At 34.9% G+C, this 22,745-nt stretch overlaps 1 protein-coding gene across 4 annotated transcripts in view; it reads right to left on the bottom strand.

Annotated features, from left to right (window-relative positions):
* The window catches only part of LOC145994020 (uncharacterized), a 92,559-nt gene extending 70,168 nt beyond the window's left edge, over positions 1 to 22,391 (bottom strand). For 2 of the 4 annotated variants that reach the window (XR_014442311.1, XM_083130097.1), the window contains exons 1-2: positions 21,947 to 22,391; positions 7,013 to 7,148 (exon numbers count right to left, since the gene is read on the bottom strand). Coding sequence is in view for 1 of the 4 variants with exons in the window: in XM_083130097.1 (XP_082986223.1) it covers positions 7,013 to 7,017 (5 nt within the window). In the remaining 3 variants the exon portion in view is untranslated. The remainder of the gene's footprint in view (positions 1 to 7,012; positions 7,149 to 21,946) is intronic. The other 2 variants (XR_014442313.1, XR_014442312.1) reach the window with 2 other exon arrangements.
* Between the last annotated feature and the right edge of the window lie 354 nt (positions 22,392 to 22,745).

The raw sequence follows: 22,745 nt of genomic DNA, 5'->3' as shown, positions 1-22,745 counted from the left end.
TTTCGGTTAATATTTCTTGTGCATGATTGACTGCTGAAGTGGACAGGTTGATTTCGAACACAAAGAAAATATTTCTGAAATCTCCCTCTCGAACCCGAAAATTTCAGGAAGTTGCGATTGAGCTTATTTTACCTCAGCAACCAGTCTTGACGAGATAGGGAACCTGGATATCAGCAGCTATATATTATGCTAACCACCTTCAAAAAATCAGTGAGGTGATCGATGCTCTTCCAGAAAATGAAGCGGCTTCAATTCGTGAAGTGAAAAAACTCCTGTGCTATTCAAGTTTACTTTTGCATATTATGGTGCATTGCCAGAGACAATTACAATTATAGCATCCATGAAATATGATATTCTAAAAGGTGAAAATGCTGTTACCAAAATGAGTCCAGCTACATTAGCTTGTTATATGTATGCTCCAATAACTTCTGTCGAAGTAGAAAGATCATTTGAAAACCCAGGGGGGAAAACGATGAATGTCGATTTTTCGCCCATTTTGAGATCGCAGCGCCATCTGATAGCTCTGAATCTGTACTATAAGAATGAGAACGGCCTTGGTTGGGAAACGGTGAGAAGTGCCTGAAAAATGCATTATTCTTGTTGGTTATATATTCACGTATATATGAATAGAAATACTTGTTTTTCATTTCCTGGCAAATCGTCTCAAATGAACATTCATCGTTTTTCCCCCTGGCCCTTCATTTTCTATTATGAAAAATATTCTCTCTGACAGACGACTATCAATGAATGTTGAGAACTTAAAAAGCACCTTGTAGTTATGTGCAATCAAGACGGAGAAAATTGAAATGCTCTTCCCAATGTAGATTTTAACATTTTGCCAGAAATTATAGATAAAAGTAAGCGACTTCTAAATGTGCCTTTTTTCGGTTTATTTTGCCTTTTTTTTCATTTTTAGTGCCTATTTACCACATTATAAATGCCTTTTTGCCTGCCTATTTTAACGAAAATAAATGCCTGAACTTCCGGGCTCTAATCATTATTTTCATTGTTTTTATTCTTCACCTTCTGTTGATCTAAGAGATGGAATTCTGTTGAGTGAAGCAAACGACATCTGCTGAGAGGCGTTTCTATTTCAACTCATTACCATCACACTGTGGTAAACACATTGAATGAAAATAGGAATGGACATATTACTTTTGCCATTGGGTGTACACTTAGCACTAGATGCAATAGTAGCATAACATTGGTTGTGACATCTAATACTCCAACAGCATTTCGCCGACCACCGTGATGGAGTATTTATCACAGCGTGCAACGACGCCATGGGTTCTGGGTTCGAATCCCGACCTGGGCATGGATGTTCCTTTATCAATTTCATCACATCATCACTCATACTCAGCATCGCAATTAGCCAAAAGTGTCAGAAAAACAACCTAAAATAACCTAACATGATTAATCCAACAGCTTTTCGGATCTTCTTCTGTTCAACATTTTCGGATCTGACCACCCACTCAAAAAAAATTCTAGGTACAAGCCTGCTGTAGGAAGGAGTTATCTTGAATTTTTGCATAAATGTTTCACATGAGAAATACGACGATAATTTTTACTTTTTTCTGGTGATGACAACAGTGTTTTATCAAATGTACTTAGCTTCTTGAGAAGAGCTGGTCTCTTCCACTGTCTGTGAGGAAGCTTTTAGTATATTCTTACTTCTTAGTGTGTTGTTTTGGTCTTGTGTAGGCCCATCACAACCTTACACTTTATATTTTCCCAAGAGGCTTTTTACATCCTTCATTTTAACTTTATTTTAGTAAGAATTTAAGGTAAGGGGGAATTTCAGTGGGTTGCGAAGTCGGGCTTGAAAATTTATTTACTGTGTCTTAAAACCAATTAAATTTAAATTAGTAAGATATATTATTTTAACAATTTAAAATCAACGCGTGTTGTACGTACTCTAAACTCTATATTTCTGTTATTCACCCTCTACCATTGCTATTACCGGCATCTCCCTCTCTCAAGGGAATCGGATATCAGTCGTTTTCTTTTGGTCGCAGCAGTGAGTTCATAATTATCCGCGTCTCACATGCATGTCGACTAAAGGGGTTGCTTGATATATCCGACTGCCTGTGTGTGTGTGTGTATGCGCTCCCCCGAGCTGTGTCCACTGTCATCATTAACATCATCAGTAAGGTGTTAGACTAGAATGAATTAGTCTTTTAAAAATACATATTTACACTTCTAGACTGAAGTATGTGTAATTTGTTCAAGCAAGCGTAAAAGATGGTTTCTTAAATTACTCGATGTTAGCAAAAATATTATTACAAACTGGGTGCACACCCCTGCAAGTAATTCCCCCGGTGCTCATGCTTATGGGTCCCATGAAGTGTAATATCGTTCAAGATGGGTCAAGGACTGAAAAATATTGAGAACCAGGCCTAAAGTGCTGATGCAAACAAAACTTTTGTACTAACTAACTCTCTAGCCTTCTTAAACCCGAAGGTTCATGGATGCAGCAACACAGGCCTTCCATCTGTCCCTATCTTGAGCAAGATCTATATACTCTTTTCCATCCCTACCGATCTCCTTTAGATCCATCTCAACGTTGTCCCTCCATCTTCGTCTTGGCCTTCCTACAGGTCTCTTACAATCTGGTTTCCCAACAAGAATCCTGTACTCTTGCCATCTGGTTTCCCAACAAGAATCCTGTAAACTACTCTTTCCTCTCCCATTCGTGCCACATGGCCTGCCCACCTAAGTCTTCTTGATTTAATTATTCTAATAATATCTGGACATGAATACAAATTATGTAGTTCTAAATTATGTAACCTTCTCCACTCACCTGTCTCCTCATCCCTTTTAGGTCCAAATATTTTCCTAAGGATCTTATTTTCAAATACGCTCAATTTATGTTCCTCTTTCAATGTAAGGGACCAAGTTTCACACCCATATAATACTACAGGCAAAATTACGGTTTTGTATATTTTAACTTTTAGATTCTTAGATATTAAACGAGAAGACAAAAGTTTATGAAGAGAGAAATAACATGCATTTCATAAATTAAGCCTACTTTTTATTTCCTCTTTAATATCATTTTCATTTGTTAATATTACTCCTAAGTATTTGAATTTGGAAACTGGTTCAAACGAGTTGTTATCAATAATTAGATTTTGATTATTACCTAACACTTGGTTTCGGCCTGTAAGCATATATTTAGTTTTCTCTTTGTTAACTTCCAAACCTATCTCTTTAGCAGTTTTGAAAAATATTTTAGCATTATTCTTAATTGTATTCACATCATCCCCCAGTAAGTCTACATCATCTGCATATGCTAACAACTGAGTCACATCATTTAATTTTAGTCCTTCGTTAGTTTCTTTTACCTTCCTAACAGCATATTCTAAGGCAAAATTAAAGAGCAATGGAGATAATGCATCTCCTTGTTTTAACCCATCATGAATTGTAAATTTGTCAGACATATTAATACCCACATGAATTTTACTTTCTGTTTCACTGGTGCATATTTTTATCATACTAACAAGCTTCTTAGGTATTCCAAACTCTACTAATATATTATATAATTTATCTCTTTTGACCGAATCATATGCTTTTTTGAAATCAATGAATAGCTGATGGACATTTTGATTATATTCCCACTTTTTTTCAAGTGTCTGTCTGATGTGAAAAATTTGATCTGTAGTTGATCTGTTACGTTTAAATCCACATTGAGAATCACCTATAATTTCATTAGCATATGGGGTTAGTCTTGTTAAAAGAATGTTAGACAATATTTTGTATGTTGTTGAGAGTAGAGAAATTCCACGGTAATTACTGCAGTTCATTTTATCACCTTTTTTAAACACAGGAACAATTATGGATTCTTTCCACTGTTGAGGGATTTCTTCTTTATTCCATATTAAACAAATTAATTTATGAATTTGACATATTAATGAATTTCCACTATATTTAATTAACTCAGCTGGTATTGAATCAATGCCAGGTACTTTGTTATTCTTTAGCCTTTTAATAGCATCTTTAACTTCAGTCAAGTTAGGTTCTGGAACTAAAGGTTCTGCTGTGTGGACTTCATTTACTTCTGATTTATCTCCTACATGGACATTTAAAAGGTCATTAAAGTAGTTCTTCCATCTATTTAGAATATCACTTGGGTCAGCTAGAAAATCACCGTCTTTATCTTTTATCAAGTTTACTTTAGGTTGCCACCCCTTTCTAAATTCATTTACACCTTTATATAAATCTCTGCTATTTTTTATTTTTGCTGTTTGTTTCAATTTCGTTAATTTTGCTTTTCAAGTAATCTCTTTTTTTACTTCTAAATGTGCAGTTAACTTCTCGCTTTATTCTATTATAATTGTTTAGATTTGTATCATCAGAGTTATTTAACCACCTAAGTCTAGCCTGATTTCTTATTTCTATTAGATTATGATATTCATTATCAAACCATGGCTTACTTTTTCTCGGTTTATGGTATCCTATACTTTCTTTAGCTGCTGATTCTATTGCATTACGTATGTGCTCCAAATTCTTATTTACATCTGTTTCATTTATATTTTCATCATCATTTAAATCCTGCAAAACATCAAATCTATTTGACAGTTTAATTTGGTAATCTTTTTTAATTCTTTCATCAGTAAACTTTCCTGCATCAAATTTTAGAACTTTTAGATTTTGTTGTTTATGATTTATCACTGAGAGTCTTTCTCTTAATTTAGCAATTACTAAATAATGATCACTGGCACAGTCAACACCTCTATGTGTACGAACGTCAATTATACTAGTATGCCTTCTCTTATCAATGAGAATATGATCTATCTGATTATGAGTTTTACCATCTGGAGAAGACCAGGTATATTTATGGATATCTTTATGTTTAAAAGTGGTACTTTTCATAATTAAATTCTTTGAGGTTGCAAAAGTAATCAATCTTATACCATTATCATTACTTAATTCATGAAGACTTTCTTTACCAATCGAGGGTTTAAATGTCTCTTCTTTGCCAATCTGTGCATTACAGTCACCTAACAGAATTTTCATATCATACTGAGAAAATTTATCAAAGTCCCATTCTAACTCTGCATAAAAATCATCTTTAGTATTATCATCTTTATCTTCCGTTGGGGCATGTATGTTTATTAAAATAATTTTACACCACCTACCCTGTAAAACTGCATATGATATCCTATCATTAATAAATTCTACTGTTTTAAGAGCCGAGATAATTCTATTATTTATGAAAAAGCCTGTTCCAAAATTATGATTTTTAGTACCACCATAGAAAAAAGTATAACCTAACTTCCTGGACAGCTACTACATCTAATTTATACTTAACTATCTCATTAACTGTACACTGAAATGCCCCAGGCCGGTAAAGGCTCAGAACATTCCAGGTGCCTAATTTAATATCCTTATTCCTAACGTAGATCTTATCCTTAGTCCAGGGACCTCCCAAAGTAGTCCCCACCTAGAGATCCGAACTGGGACTATTTTATCTCCGGAATATTTCTGTTTCTTGACATGCCTTTTTACAGTGCAGAGTTGTCAGCTCTACGCCTAACCCAATATGAATGGAGGAACTACTACACAAGACGAACACAAACACATTAGACAGCACAACTACTACACAAGACACATACAAACACATCACAACATTGCCCATTGCGACGATATTCAAATAAATGCACACATGGTACATAACTATCTCGTCGCCTTAAAAAATTGCACCACATGAAAATGTATCTAATATAAGTTCCGTGAATTCATTAAATATGCTATGAAATATCATCCACAAATTTAAATAATTGTAGAATTGTGGACATATTCACTATTGAAAGAATGTGATGAACAACATGTGTGTCCATTAGTGAAACAAATTAGAAATACTGCAATTATTATTCATAGAAACATTATAAAATTAGACTCCTTACTGATCACCTTTGGTAAGGATGTCAAATCGACCCTTCATAATAGAAATATGTTTGATACATCGTTGGAAAGGGTAAGAATCAAGGATTCCAAAATGCAAAATTTAAGGTGACGAAAATTGTAAGTGGGAAAGAAGTAGTATTAATTGCCCCCCAATTCCAGGCTCTGCCCCTGGGGTAATTGACCTACCGTCCCCTAGAGCTACACTATGCTCCGGCTACCCACCTTTTTCTAAAGAGTCCCTTTGAATGATAAACATCAAAAAATACAAATGAAAGCATGATTATAAAAAAGTTGAATCCTAGTGAAAATTCGCATATATATTCCCGTTGAAAACCAAAGTTCGACCTGGCAATACTGTGTGTTTACAACATGGATTAGGTTCAAGGAACCCAGCTACGGCAAGTAATGTAGTAGTATTTTTTATTATTATTTCATAGAAATTTAACTTCAAATTGAGAAATGCACAGTGGCAACTCGAAGAGTTAAATACGTACTAGTAGCGCACAATATTTTTTTTACTTTCAAACAGTAAAGCACAAGGGTCGATTGTGCAGTCTAACCAAAAGTTTTAATTCAATCAATCCATCAATCATTCAAATTATAATGTTTAACTAGAATTTAAAACCAGATAAAAAGAGAAGGTTTTAATTTTATTCCCCACAAAAATTAGTCTTTTCCACAATTTTTCTCACTTCTCTTTATTACATCTTCGTAACAATTCCATGGGACGCAAGGCTCCTTAGGTGCAAGGCCTCAGGAGGTAGCCCACTTTGCCCACCCCTTGCTACGCCACTGAATGATGTTCCATGTTACTGGGACAACTGCTATGCCAACTGTCCTCAAGGGAGGGTGCAGGTTCTGGGACAGCATTGTCCCATCTAGCTGTTATAGGTTACATGTAACCCATTAATCAGTCAACATAACAAATCTTCAATATAACAAGATGCATACTTGAAAAATCTTCCCTAGCATCTTGAAACCATGCACAGATGAAAAAAGAAGCTATAAGCTTACATACTTTCCCAAGAAAAAGAGACTGAAATGAACTTCTTTCTTTTTTAATTTTTTTGCACTGGCCTTTTTTTATTACAGAAAGAACTATACTTGCCTCATAAAGTTAAAATTCTCCTCCAGAAAATGGCACAAACTTGCTATTAGAACTTTCAAAGTTTCAAATTGTGTTTGCACAATCCATTCTAAATCTAGTCAAAAATACTGCAGCACTGTCGCACCTGCACAAACAACTGAAACAAAAGAATAAAAGATATAGATAAAGATCCATTTCATTATACTGTATGTGAAAATACAACCAACTTGTTATTAGTAGAGATCAATACTAGCGACACTTAACAAAACTTGAAAGAACCCACCAATATCTGCATTTGGTCCCCCAAAAGTTCCAGGTTTATTAAAATTTATGGTAACATTATAGTATAGGGGTGACGGATTTCTTCAAATTTACAGGAGAAAGTACTTAAGGAAATCGTTTTCTGTAGCGTTGTGGAAGTTCATGAATGTAGTTTTGATCTATTTTAATGCGAATACATGTTGTTTTCTGCAAAAATCTCAGCTAGAGTCTAGTTTACGTCCTTCTTGCGCACTTCTTCTTGCCCGTTTACAAAACCATGCTAGCAGACAGCCGGCACTCCAGCATCCGTAAGGTAAGTAAGTTTTTCTTTTTACACTTTCTGTCACTAACCATTCATGGGAACAAGGTATGCCTACGAGGTTAGGTTAGGTTCCATTAGCACTCATTTCACCCCTAAATATGTGCTTCATCATCGAAAAAATGTCCTCAGTACGTTCAATCACACATATCCGGACAACATCGGTTTTTCTCGATTTTCTCCTCGAGGAAATTTTTCCTCGCCTTGGGATTTAGTTTGTTGAATTTCTTATACAATAACCTTTCCAACGATATAGGACACGTATTCCTTATGAAAAGGACGTAAACTAGACTCTTACCAAACTCTCTGTCCGACATGCTGTTTCTGCTGCCGCCATTTGCTTTCTGCACGAGAGCACAATGTTCCGTGTGTTAGATGACGTAATCCCGTAGTCAGGGTTTCAAACTCTCCGTGTTTTCACTAGAACATGACGTGTCGAGTATTTTTATTTTTTAACTATGCTTGCCTAACCTAACTTAACCTTACGGAAAATGGTTTTTGGGGCTACCGTGAATGGTTTTTGGGGCTAACGTCAATGGTTTGTGAGGCTAATGTCAATGGTTTGCGAGGTATTAGCATAATTTCAAATCCGGGCACGAAAGTAGGTATTTTCCGGTGAACGAAGTTGCAATACTGCATAAATCGACAAAACACTCGCACAACGTGTGATGAACCAGTACACTGTCACCATAATGTGTGTTACAGAATCGAAATAGCAAGTAACAGTAAGAACCCGTAAATGTAAGAAATAGACATTATCTTAGTTAGAAATGCATTATTTCACCTTAGGAAATGTTCCGCATTCCAAAATAGTACGTTAGCAATGTAAAAAAGTGCGAAATATATGATTTATAGGTGTCACCCCCATACTATAATAGTACAAAATTTATAATGTAAAGGTGGTACGTGGTACTTTTGTTACCCTCCTCTGATATGAGAAGCAAAGTAATGAGTAACTTTTATGATTTCGCCAATCTAACACTTATTTTTTGGTCTAAAAACTATTTTCACTGAAAAACATTTTGGTAAATTTCTCGTATCGGACAAACAGCTGAAATTTCCTACTTCTTTTGATTTCAATATTTGTACTTACGTATTCTGCATTGAGAAACATTGCTGAAGGTGGCATTTCGATAATTTCACCGAAAATAGCTATATTTGCGACATACCGAATAAGTTTTCTTGGTTGTTTCTTCCCTTCAGTAACACGCGAAATGGCCATCACAGTTTCAGCACCCTAGTCCATATGCAATGTTTCCACCCCACCACGCGTAGAAAGTACAAGATAAGCGAAATTGAGTGATCCGCGATCGGCACAATTGCTCATTATTTACCTTCTGTAGCGTTGTTGATGTTCGGGAATGTAGTTTTGATCCATTTTAATCTGAATGCATGTGGTTTTCTACGAAAATCTATTTCCGACGAGCTATTGCTGCTGCTGCCATTTGCTTTCTGCACGAAAGCACAATACGCGCTATTGCTGCTGCTTCAAGCCGATGTTGTCCGTATATGCTAAATTGAACGAAAGGAGTGCTAAAGGAACCTAACCTAACAGGCCTAACCTAACGTGGTAGGCATACCTCTATGACGATGGAACGTGATGAAAAGAGAAGAAAATGTCCTCGGTTAAATATGAAGTCTTGATCGGCACATCATTTTATGCATATACCTGTCAAAAATTCAAAGCAATGTAATAGCTCAGTAGGAAGCTACAGATATATGTTCAAAAGGAATACCAGCTTACATATGCTGATGAACAGTGTTTATGTTCATACAATAATAAATATTTTTATAATTATTATATTGATAAAACAAATTAGAAACAACAAAAGTTACAATAGCATCAAATTATGCAATTATTTGAAAGAACATTTATATGAAGAAAACACTTCTTTACTGTCTCCTTGCGAGGCAAAGCAAGTCCTTCTCTAAATATTTGGGCATGCCTCAGTTCTACATCTGAGCACACTCAACATGTCAAATTCCTCAATCAGGTCCACAAGATGGCTTCCTTCAATTTTCAAAACTTCACATTTGGCTTATTCACATCCAAAATGCAGAAAATATTTCACTCACTTAGTCTTATTTCTCATAAGATTCTCATTTTAGATAATGCAATATTCATTTACTAGCTAGTTAATGCAGATGCCAGCAGATAATAATTTCCTGCTCTCAATTATTAAACTAGGCACTTTACACCAGTTCCAAATCTTTCCTTTTTCGTTATACAGATTATTCCATTATAAAAGCATTTTCAAGCTTCTGTTATCATCAAAATGTCTCTATATAGTTTAAACAAACTATTAAAGATTAACTTGTAAAGTATAATCTTTCAAAATACCCAGATTTATACCAATATCCATCCTTCACCAATAGCCACATTTTTACTTATCTTCCATCCATCTTGAGATTTTCTTAAAAGTCACAGACAACTAGTATTAGAGCAACTAGTTCAAGCCAGATTTTTTAGTATGTGTTATCTTCAATTGTTTTTGTTTTATATTTTTTGTCCATAAGTGCTTAACAGCTTGAATGTTTGTGTTGTAAATGTACATATTTGCTCTGTTACAGCTATTTTACTATGTATATCACAATATACTTATCTAATGATTACAATTACCATTTTTTGAATGTTGATACAAAATACCAAGTATGACATCATATTAGACATTGAACAATTTTAAAGAGTTGACCTTTGTATATAAACCTTGATGTCAATGCAAATGTACATAATTTCAATAAATTTAATTATAAATTTGAATGTAACTTATCTTGCTTGCCTGAAAGAACACATATGATTGAAGATATTTGTTTTTTCATATTGTCAGTCAAAAATAACTGTTATGAATATGAATTCAGAATATTGCACAATTTGATAATTTTGTCATGATATACAAATTGGCTTTTTTAAACATCATATTTAATTAAATTAGTTTAAATAGTAATTTCAGACACTTAATTGCATTATATGAATAAAATTTTGAGCAATCATACGACTAAATTATTATAGATATTGCACAAATGTGGAACTTTGGACTTAGCCTAACCATTTTCAAATGTAGTTATGACAATGTATTATTTTTATTGTCATACTGGCGCTCAACAAGGGACGAACCCACAACAAGAGATCTGAGCACTACTAAGACTTTCAACATATAATAATTAATATAATGCTTCTATATTTACAAATTGTTTTCATGTTCAGCATTATAATCAATTGAGTGTAATGGAATATTTGTTTTCCAACAATATAACAAGAACTTGTTCATCATGAACCAATACAGTGCAACTACACATAATGAATTTTTTGTACATAATAATATTGAAAATAAAAAAAAACATCAAGTTCGACATACCAACAATTATTATCCAGTAAAGTAACCATTTTTACATAAACAATGTACCTACATAACATTATTATTTATTATCAAACAATGAAGCACCATTCAGAACTTCATTCTCAACCTGGGAGCATAATTTCTATATTAATTTTTATTTAGCCAAAAAATATATTAATAATAATTTTCTACATGTAGAGCAAGTTACCTCTGATCTAAATTTCCCATTAGGAATTGATCCATTCATCTAGCAACATCAGCTAACAAGACAAAAATCTAAGTCCCAGCACCGAAAAGCAAACATCCTCAGATTTACGGAGTTCCGAATATAAGATTTCTTACATCGCAAATGAATTCATGCAAGAAATGTATAAATTATGATGTGCGCACAAAAATTATAAATCATAAATAATTGTTGTTCCTGAACTCGCAGCGTCACGGCTCGAATTTCCTATTCTGCCCTTTGTGAACACATTTTGGAGCCATAATGCATTCTAGCATTTTAAAGGAAACAACTACTTGACTGAAGCTTGGATCAACACGTGAATCTCTTTGCTCTTTGTCAAGTTCATTCCTATTTGAGCCTACGATTCAACTCTTGGAATCTTTGTGCTCTAGTAAATATTTTTCAAGCCAAAGCTAAATCTTAACATTCAAAATTATTATGCACATGCCATCACATTATATTATACATTTTTTGCACTCCAAAATACAAATAACAAAGAATATTTGTTATATTAAATTTTTCCACCATTCAACACAACTAAGGATCAAGAAATATGAATGAGGACCAATGTCGGATCATGAAGATCAACTTATGGCAAACTCTACAGAGGAATACTTCATATCTGAACTAATGTTTCAGACTCGAGGAAAGAAGCACGAAAAGTGAGAAAATTTTGACATTAACGGCCGACAAAAGAAAAAATTATGTACAAAGTACTGTGACTCACAGTACCACCTTTAACCAACAGCCTAAGAGAAGAACTCAACCAACCAACTCTCATGGGTATGGTTGTGAAATGCAACAGTATCTTTTGTCCTTTTAAAACAACAAAATAAACAACATGTTAGCATAAGCAATTTCATAATGCTAAAATTAATATACGAAGAATGAAAAAATAAAGAACTGAGGTCTTATATACCACCCTTGACACTCAGTCAATAAGAAACTCCCAACCAACAAACCCTTATCGTTTACTTCATCTTACATATTCCCTACAGAAATATCTGTTTCCTTTGAAGATCCGACAAGTATGTCATCTTCATTGCATCCTTGCAACAATCTCTTTATTAGCTCCTCATGTGACTCGTTGCAGTTTTGCAAAATTTCTAGCAATTTATACCTTTTGGCATTAGAACACTTCCACACTTTGATGTGTTCAATGACCACTTGACTCACAGGATTACCAGTGTTGCATTCTAACAATGTAACTGTTGAATCATCATGATTCTCAACACACAAATAAGGTCCTTCAAACAAGAAGCAGTATTTCTTAATGGGATTATTTTCTAAATCTTTATGTCTGTTTCTAACAAACAACAAATCACCAACTAATATGGAAACTTTATCTTGTTGTTTTTGGTTGATTTGGTTTGTTTTCTTACTTCTGGCCTCAAAACTTTTTAGATGTGCCATGTGAATTTTATTATCCCATGACATTACTTCATCTTCAGTGATATTATTGAATATGCTCATGTTAGGTTCCATATTTAATCGCAGTTCTATAGGAGCATAACCTGTTTGAGATGAAATTGCATTATTTAAACAATCAAGGGCAACATTAACCTTTTCAGGCCATAGGGTATGACTATCCTGACACAAAACTCTCATTAAGAGGTTAAGCTCTGCATGATATCTCTCAACCATATTGGAGGACGGATGATATGGAGGAGTGAACACTAACATGATGCCTAAGTGTTTCATTTTATCTGCAAACTGATGAGATCTGAATTGAGGTCCATTGTCGGCAATCAATTTTTCAGGAATACCCAAATGGACAAAATAACAATTGATAAGCTTTTTGATGACTGTATTTGCATTACTGTTGACAATAGGATAAGCCAACAAGTAACGACTTGCAGCATCCAACACTGTCAACAAAAATCTCTCCCGCTTAGAACCCATGACGAATGGACCTTGCAAATCCACAAAAAGGACTTTTCCAGGTTTACTGGACAGGTGTATTTTAACTAAATGTTTTGCAGGATGTTTATTGGGCTTTGACCTGACACAAGTATCGCAATCAGCAACATATTGTTTTATATCTTTAAACATGTTTTTCCATCGGAAATTTCTATATATTTGTGCCATTGTCCGAGATGCACCAAAATGACCATTCTCATCATGAAACTTGATGAGCATATTACCAATTAAGGAGGCAGGTAAGCATATCCTTAACTTTTCTGGTTGGTGAAAATCCCTGACACATAATATGTTCTCCCTGAGACAATACTGTTTCCGCCAATTCCTACAGCGAGAATTATCAGTATCAACATCTCCAGAGAGATAGGAAATGATCTCATTCAATTCGATATCATTTCTCTGTGCATTCGCAAGTTCCTTACAGTCACACAAAGGTTGCAGCATTAATTCCAACTCGGAGTAGTTGACATGATAATGCATGTCCAACTGCCAAGGAAAAGATCGACTTAGCAAATCAGCGATTACATTTTCCTTGCCTTTGCAATATTGAACATCAAATGAATACATCTGTAACTGGATGAACCAGCGAGTGAGACGAGCATTCCACGTGTGGGCAGTTTCCAACCACGTGAGGGCTTTATGATCTGTAATAATGACAAAATGCCTCCCTTTTAGTATAGAAGCAAATTTGTCTATAGTATATAGGATCGCCAACACCTCCATTTCAGTAGATGTATAAGATTTCTCATAATCTTTTAACAATCTGCTGACAAATCCAAGAGGCTTGAACCCTCCTTCTATGATCTGGAAACAATAACCCGCTACTCCAATAATCGAAGCATCAGTTTGAACAAAGAAATTATGTTCAAAATCGGGAAATGGAAGCATTACTTGTTCAGCAATTTTTTCCTTCAAAAGCTGAAATGCTTCAGATGCCTCTTTATTCCAACACCATTTTTGTTTAGCTTTGAGAAGCTCATACATGGGTTGGGCAAACATTGCATAATTTTTTATGTATTTACTAATCCAATTTAAGGAACCTAATATCTTTTGCAATTGTTTAATTGAGCTAGGTTCCGGTAACTCTATTATAGACTTGACAAAAACTGGATCTTTATGATACCCTTCTGGGGTAATGATGTGACCCAAAAACTTTATCTCCCTGCAGCAAAATTTACATTTCTCTATTTTAAGGGTCATGCCTGCTTTCAGTAGACAATTAAATACACTTTCAACATGTGTCAGATGAGAATCAAAGTCTTTGGATCTTATAATGATATCATCCACATACACCACTACAAAATCCTTACAATCAGCCAAAACTCTATTCATTGCATCTACAAAGACAGCGGTGCCATTCACTGATCCAAATACAACACGTTTAAAGTTATATAACACGCCTTCGAATGAAAATGCTGTGTATTTTCTACTTTGTTTATCCAAAGCAATTTGCCAAAAGGCATTACCTAAATCTATAGATGAGAAATAATTACAACCTTGAAACTGTACTAATAACTCATCTATTTTTACGGGATGAATTTGCATCAACTTTACATGCTTATTTATCCCTTTTAGATCAACACACATTCTTATCCCTCCACCTGGCTTAGGTACAACCAATAGAGGGGATAAGTATTCAGAGTTGGACAATTCAATCACGTCCCATTCCAACATGGTGTTGATCTGTTCTCTAACTTCGTCCCGGTATGCAAATGTAATAGGATAGTTTCGACCTACCACGGGTTTGTCTGTATCCAGTTCCATTGTGTGCACATAATTTTTACATAAACCTGGTTTAATGGAAAACAATTTTTTATATTTATACAATATATTTAAAAATTTCTGTTTTTCAACTACCGACAACATCTCAGTTTGATCCAACTGAGCAGAAATTTTTAATATTGTTTCATCACCCACCTTATTACCCTCAGAACTAGACACAAAAGAACATTCATAATAATGATCCACTTCTACAGTATTTTCCAATGGAATGAAACGGGAAAGTACATCATATTTATCATTATCACATACAAGTGCCTTCTTAGAGAAATCTAAGGTACCTTGCAATGCATATAGAACATCTAAGCCCAAGATCATATCCACCTGCAGATTCTGAACCACTAAAAATTGTACCAACAAACTTTGCAAACCGATAACAATCATAAGCCTAGTTAAACCTAAAACTTTGTTCTTTTTAGAGCCTGTAAAATCCACTAGTCTAATGTTTTTAGTACTCAATAATCTTGGCCTACTGGCTGTAGAAGAGATATTTTTCCACACCTGATAGGAGAGCAAACTAATTTCTGCTCCACTATCACATAGAGCCAAATGTTTATGATCTAGTATATTAACCCAAATTTTTGCAGTATTCGAACCATTAGGAACATTATTGACAGGCCTGTAATTTTCTTTCATGTAATTTTGATCTTCAGTTTCTAATCCTTTTTCCCAATTCCCAACATTAACAACTGCTATGGCAGGGTTTATAGCATACCCTCTGTCACCTGCCTCAAGGCAAAGGGAATTGACTAGTTTTTTTGATTTTCAGGAACATGAGATCTTCCCTGATTTAAGTGTCCAATCTTGTTGCGCTCTTTGTCACCTAGCTCAGTTGCATGAACTGACACTTCAGTTTTAAAAGTATTATGCACACTTTTGACAGGCAACTGCATATTTCGGATGACACTCATACTATATAAAAATTGCAACAACTTGCACATGCCCGCATGATTCCAATGAATCATATCCAGACAATTTTGTACACGAGGACCAATGTACTGTTCATACAGAGATTCATTTATCTTGTCATCATCATCAAAGAAAAGAGGAGCAATATTTAGCACTTTGACCTTATCCTCATCTTGAAGAGATAACAGGTGAGAATTGTACCTTTGCCATCTGACCCATTCTGGATCCCCTCTAGAATGCATAACTTTCGGAATTGGTGGTAAGGTAAGTACAATTATATTCCTTGTCTTATTTTTCATGACCTGTATCAGTCTGTTAAAGCTTTGTTTGATATCATCGTCATTTCTCCGTTTCAGTAGATCATTTGTGCCAATCATTAACATTACCTGGTCTGATAACTTATTATAAGATTCCACTCTTTGTCTTAGCTGATCTATTGTTTGACCGGAAACACATAATCCAATGTGCCTTGTACCATCCTTTTCCACCTTCACAGGTTCACCTAAGATATTTTGTGAAAGTCTGAGCATCATGCTATCTCCCACTAATTGAGTATTGTCAAGTATAGGAGTTAGAATGTCTGTTTCCATTGTTATCTATTATAGGAAAATCTATTCTTATTTGGAGGCTTTAATACATTATTAGCACCCACGTTACCTCCCCCAACATGAGTCCTCATCAGTTTTCCGCTTGTGAAACAACACCATTCGCTACTGTGGGAATCTTATCTGTTCCGCAATTGTAGCTCTTAACCCCAAGGTTTGTTTTGTCATAGTTCCTATGAAAATTAGTTCTTGTGTTATTTGATTTGCGAGAGTATGTATTCTCTTTATCTGCACTAGATGCTTGTTCCACAGCCACTTGAGCTACTTTAGCTTTAAAGTTTCGATTTTTCACACCATATTCTGAATTGCTCATCCTAAGTGGGATGTCTCTAAGCAATTCAAAATTCTCTATGGCTTGCAATGCTCTTTGCAATGTCTCAACATTATTTACCACAAAGTGCTCTCTGATCTTAAATGGCAAAAGCGTAGCCACTTGTGCAATCAAGTGTGCTTCCTCCGCATGAGGCTGGATGGATTTGAGCAATTTATAATTCTTGTTTACAAATTTCTGTAAGTTACCATGTGCAGCTCTAGAAAATTGAGTATTCAGTATCCTAGTCAATGTGACACTCTTCCACCTAGAATTCTCATAGTGAGACAGAAAGGCCTTTTTAAAATCATGGTAAGTATTGAAGGAAGATTTATTCTGAGTGTACCAACTTTTTGCACAGTCTTTGAGTAACTTAGGTATATATTGCATGTAATCCTTTTCCTTGATATTGTAAATATCCATCATTTCCTCAACTTTCTCCAAAAATTCCGATGGCATACTGTCCATCGAGATTCCATCAAACTGTGGAAACTTGCACAATTCTTGTGGCTTTATGAAAGATTGTCGGTGCGCTAAAGAGTTGTCATATTGAGTACTAGTCGCAAAAGTTGCACTTTGAGAAGGACCATTTACATCACTCTTATTTATGTACTTATTATGATGCAAACAAGAATCACCTTTTACATAATCATGGCGATGACCAAATGGTGTTCCTCTACGGTCATTGGTAGAATCAAATAACTTTTCTTCTGAGCCAGATGACTCTGTTTCAGTATTAGTGGCTTTATCACATACCTTAGATACATGCTTGCGCACTACATCCTCATCAACACAACTATCAGAACTATTCACTACTGTAGAAACTCTTGCACGTTTTCTCTTTGTAAGAGTTCTTCTGCCAGCTGATTCTAACCGACACTGACTAATGGGTGACAACACTTCTTTAACCAATGTTAAAACTTCTAGCTTTACACCCATTATTTGTTCCTGCAGAACCTGGTCCTGAGAGAGATCATTATTCACTAATTTGCAATCACTTGTCACAAGTCCTTGCATGGTTTGAATAAGTTCATTTGGCATATTTCCTGCTGAACCATCCTCTTCATTATGAAGCACTTTGTACTGAAATTGATCAGAATTCATCTCTTGGTTAGGTTGAATTTGTGGAGAAGAAGCACCATCACACACTGAAGGTTTAGGTAAACTTGAAAGAGAGGACAAAGTATTTGCTAAATGCTGTTTAGTTTCACACCATTCCTTTTGCATGTGTCTCATATCAACATGCAGTCGCTCTGCCAAATCTGCATGTGCTTCTTGTACAGCACCAACCTGCTTACCCAAATTTTCCATCTTTTGTTCCACAACACAGGATACTGCAGAAATATCAGTACCCACTTTCATGGATAATGCTTTTATATGAGATTCCACTTTCTCTGTTCTTATCAAACACTCCTTCTTATATTGAGAATTTCAATTCTAATTTCTTTTAATTGAGCATCAGAAGTTTGCTGAAGAGTTGTCAGCCCAGATTTAAGCACTATCTGGCTAGCTTTCAGCTCTATCAATTGAGTATCAGTCTTTTCCTGATTAGCTTTGAGATCCTCCTGATTAGCTTTGAGCTCTGTTTGGCCATCCTTGATAGCATTGAGAGCAGCCATAACATCTGCCAAGCAGAAATCCCCCTTTGGATCTGACATATTTAAAGAAATAAACACCTAACCTCAGAAACAAGAACAAGATGCAAAACAATACAAAGATTATTATAAGCTTGAACCTTTTCAAATAATCACCTGACGTCTCATAATCTTATATATATGACGATGGAATGTGATGAAAAGAGAAGAAAGTGTGACTAAATATCGAGAAGATAATTCAGTCTAAACTATCTCACTAATCAATTACTTTGATAAATGTCCTCGGTTAAATATGAAGTCTTGATCGGCACATCATTTTATGCATATACCTGTCAAAAATTCAAAGCAATGTAATAGCTCAGTAGGAAGCTACAGATATATGTTCAAAAGGAATACCAGCTTACATATGCTGATGAACAGTGTTTATGTTCATACAATAATAAATATTTTTATAATTATTATATTGATAAAAAAAATTAGAAACAACAAAAGTTACAATAGCATCAAATTATGCAATTATTTGAAAGAACATTTATATGAAGAAAACACTTCTTTACTGTCTCCTTGCGAGGCAAAGCAAGTCCTTCTCTAAATATTTGGGCATGCCTCAGTTCTACATCCGAGCACACTCAACATGTCAAATTCCTCAATCAGGTCCACAAGATGGCTTCCTTCAATTTTCAAAACTTCACATTTGGCTTATTCACATCCAAAATGCAGAAAATATTTCACTCACTTAGTCTTATTTCTCATAAGATTCTCATTTTAGATAATGCAATATTCATTTACTAGCTAGTTAATGCAGATGCCAGCAGATAATAATTTCCTGCTCTCAATTATTAAACTAGGCACTTTACACCAGTTCCAAATCTTTCCTTTTTCGTTATACAGATTATTCCATTATAAAAGCATTTTCAAGCTTCTGTTATCATCAAAATGTCTCTATATAGTTTAAACAAACTATTAAAGATTAACTTGTAAAGTATAATCTTTCAAAATATCCAGATTTATACCAATATCCATCCTTCACCAATAGCCACATTTTTACTTATCTTCCATCCATCTTGAGATTTTCTTAAAAGTCACAGACAACTAGTATTAGAGCAACTAGTTCAAGCCAGATTTTTTAGTATGTGTTATCTTCAATTGTTTTTGTTTTATATTTTTGTCCATAAGTGCTTAACAGCTTGAATGTTTGTGTTGTAAATGTACATATTTGCTCTGTTACAGCTATTTTACTATGTATATCACAATATACTTATCTAATGATTACAATTACCATTTTTTGAATGTTGATACAAAATACCAAATATGACATCATATTAGACATTGAACAATTTTAAAGAGTTGACCTTTGTATATAAACCTTGATGTCAATGCAAATGTACATAATTTCAATAAATTTAATTATAAATTTGAATGTAACTTATCTTGCTTGCCTGAAAGAACACATATGATTGAAGATATTTGTTTTTTCATATTGTCAGTCAAAAATAACTGTTATGAATATGAATTCAGAATATTGCACAATTTGATAATTTTGTCATGATATACAAATTGGCTTTTTTAAACATCATATTTAATTAAATTAGTTTAAATAGTAATTTCAGACACTTAATTGCATTATATGAATAAAATTTTGAGCAATCATATGACTAAATTATTATAGATATTGCACAAATGTGGAACTTTGGACTTAGCCTAACCATTTTCAAATGTAGTTATGACAATGTATTATTTTTATTGTCATACCTCGTCCCCGTGGGGCTACCGTGAATGTTTGGGCTAACGTCAATGGTTTATGGAGCTACCCGTGGATGGTTTGTGGGAAATAAGAAGCAACAGTAAGTACTCGTCAATATAAGAAATAGACATTATTTTCGTTACAAATTCATTATTTCACCTAAAGAAATGTTCCGCAATGCAGAATAGTATGTTAGCTACATTAACGAGTACTTACATTTGTTCCTTATTTCCCACAAAACTACCACGGGTAGCCCCAAAAACCATTGACGTTAGTCCAAAACTTCACGATAGCCCCACGGACCATCACGGGGACGAGATATGCCTACTAGGTTAGGTTAGGTTCCATTAGCACTCCTTTCGTTCAATTTAGCATATACGGACAACATCGGCTTGAAAAATGTGCAGCTTACATGTGCTACCACATTTCTGACAATCAATTCCTTCTTTAACAATACCATGCTGTACTACAAAATCCACATCTTCAACCCCTTTCAATTGTACCACGCAACCTGCACACGTCATTTTGAAAACGTTGATCACGTACAACTGATCATACATATTTAAATGTGTGACCAGTTACATAAATGCGTGTTTGGAAACACTGGCCCGGATTACGTCATCACGCACAGGCTACATCCACCTGGAAGTAAATCGATGGACGAGCTCTCGTGCAACGGTCACACATTTATATCGAAAAAAAGATGATTAACCGGCAAAATTCAATGAACGATGTGAGAAAACACTTCCCCGAACTTCCACAACTATAAAGAAACTGCATTCGGTAAGTAATTTCTCCTGTAAATTTGAAGAAATCCGTTTGTCCGATACGAGAAATTTACAGAGTTAAACCTATGGGTAACACTTTACTATACCGGAGACAGATTTCTTCAAATTTACAGGAGAAAGTACTTACGCAAATCATTTTCTGTAGCGTTGTTGATGTTCGGGAATGTAGTTTTGATCCATTTTAATGCGAATGCATGTGGTTTTCTATGAAAATCTATTTCCGAAGTGCTATTGCTGCTGCCGCCATTTGCTTTCTGCTCGAGAGCACAATACGCTCTCGTATTGTCCGTATATGCTAAATTGAACGAAAGGAGTGCTAATGGAACCTAACCTAACAGGCCTAACCTAACCTAGTAGGCATACCTCATCCCCATGATGATTTGTGGGGCTACCGTGAATTTTTGGGCTAACGTCAATGGTTTTTGGGGCTACCTGTGGATGGTTTGTGGGAAATAAGGAACAACAGTAAGTACTCGTTAATGTAAGAAATATACATTATTTTCGTTAGAAATTCATTATTTCACCTAAAGAAATATTCCGCAATGCAGAATAGTACGTTAGCAATGTTAAAAATTTGCGAAATAAGTCATTGATAGGTGTCTCCGGTATAGTAAAGTAGTACCGCCAGTAGCATACTAGTTACCAGATCGTAAGTTCAATTATCATGCCGATGATAGGAATTGGTACATAATCTGGGCTGATAGATAACAGGTGTTAGATTGAATGAACCAATTTCTGATAACAGTGCTTGCATCAGTGGGTGTTACTCATAGGATATAGTATATTTATTTATACAGATAAAGATGTTACTTATTCCTTTAATAACAATATAATACCTGTAAAAGGTTTTCTAAAATATGTTCACAGCCATATGATTGCATTTGTTTTGCTCCAAATCTTTCATTTTTGTGCAAGCAAAACATCATATATGTAAGGCGTGGATAATGGTAATCAATTAACTTTGTTACCTTCGACGAACACCTGCTGAAACATCTCTAGTACACAAGCTTTATTACAAGCTTCAAACTGCACGGTATGAAAAAAATACGTTACACCCGAAATATTCATCACTACAACTTTCTAATTGTTACTTCCTACAATCAATATCGTGTCAGTATATAATTTTGTCATCAATCATTAGTTACAAAGTTAATCACTTACATGTACAAGGATGCAAGATTAATCACTACAAAATCACCATAGCACATCCAATCTTGGCATCGCATCCCGTAGCTCCATTGCTTTGCGGCTTTCAATTTTCCTCGTTTACATGTAGTCGCATCGAATATTTGCAGTTTTTTCTCTAAGGTATTATGATATCACTGTGCTGATAAATTAATCTTTAACCCCTACCAACCATTTCTAAACTCATTAGACAATAGACAATTTATATTTTGGATTGCTAGTGAGGAGCTCCAGTTCAGTGTCAACAAAACAAATTTTTTACACTTCTGGTCCAGCAAGGCAATTTTTTTCCTGTGACGGGAGGGGTCCCAGTGTTTGCTTTGCTTTCACAACTCGAACTCAACATTACCTTGCGTTATTGATATCAAAGTTGCAGCAAGGCCGTCCAAAGAAGACAGTGCAATTTATGACTTTGCATATCACGATAAGCGGTTGCTCGAGTAATAAAAACAAACGTTTCGCATTCAGCATCACTTGTTTTTTTTTTTTTTTGCGCAAAGCAGCGATTTCCGCTCCATAAAACGAGTTATGCTAAGCCAAGTTAACCGTACTCGAGCTGTCAAATATATTTGGATGCATTCAGTCAAAGACGTAGCGGTCATCTCGTATGCAAGGGACCCATGTTTTCTGAAAATTTTAATAATTCCAGAAATACAATAATTCGATTTAAGAAAGGTAGTGTCTGCTGCCACGTTCTTTTTCTGCTCGAACCTCAAAAAAGATGCGCGTTGCAGTAGACTCAGTCTTTGTTTCAGGCACGTATCCAGGAATTTCT

Source organism: Lepisma saccharinum, chromosome 10 (assembly GCF_977018435.1).
Source record: "Lepisma saccharinum chromosome 10, izLepSacc3.1, whole genome shotgun sequence".
Taxonomy (NCBI): domain Eukaryota; kingdom Metazoa; phylum Arthropoda; class Insecta; order Zygentoma; family Lepismatidae; genus Lepisma; species Lepisma saccharinum.
This window is presented reverse-complemented; position numbering and strand designations above follow the sequence as displayed.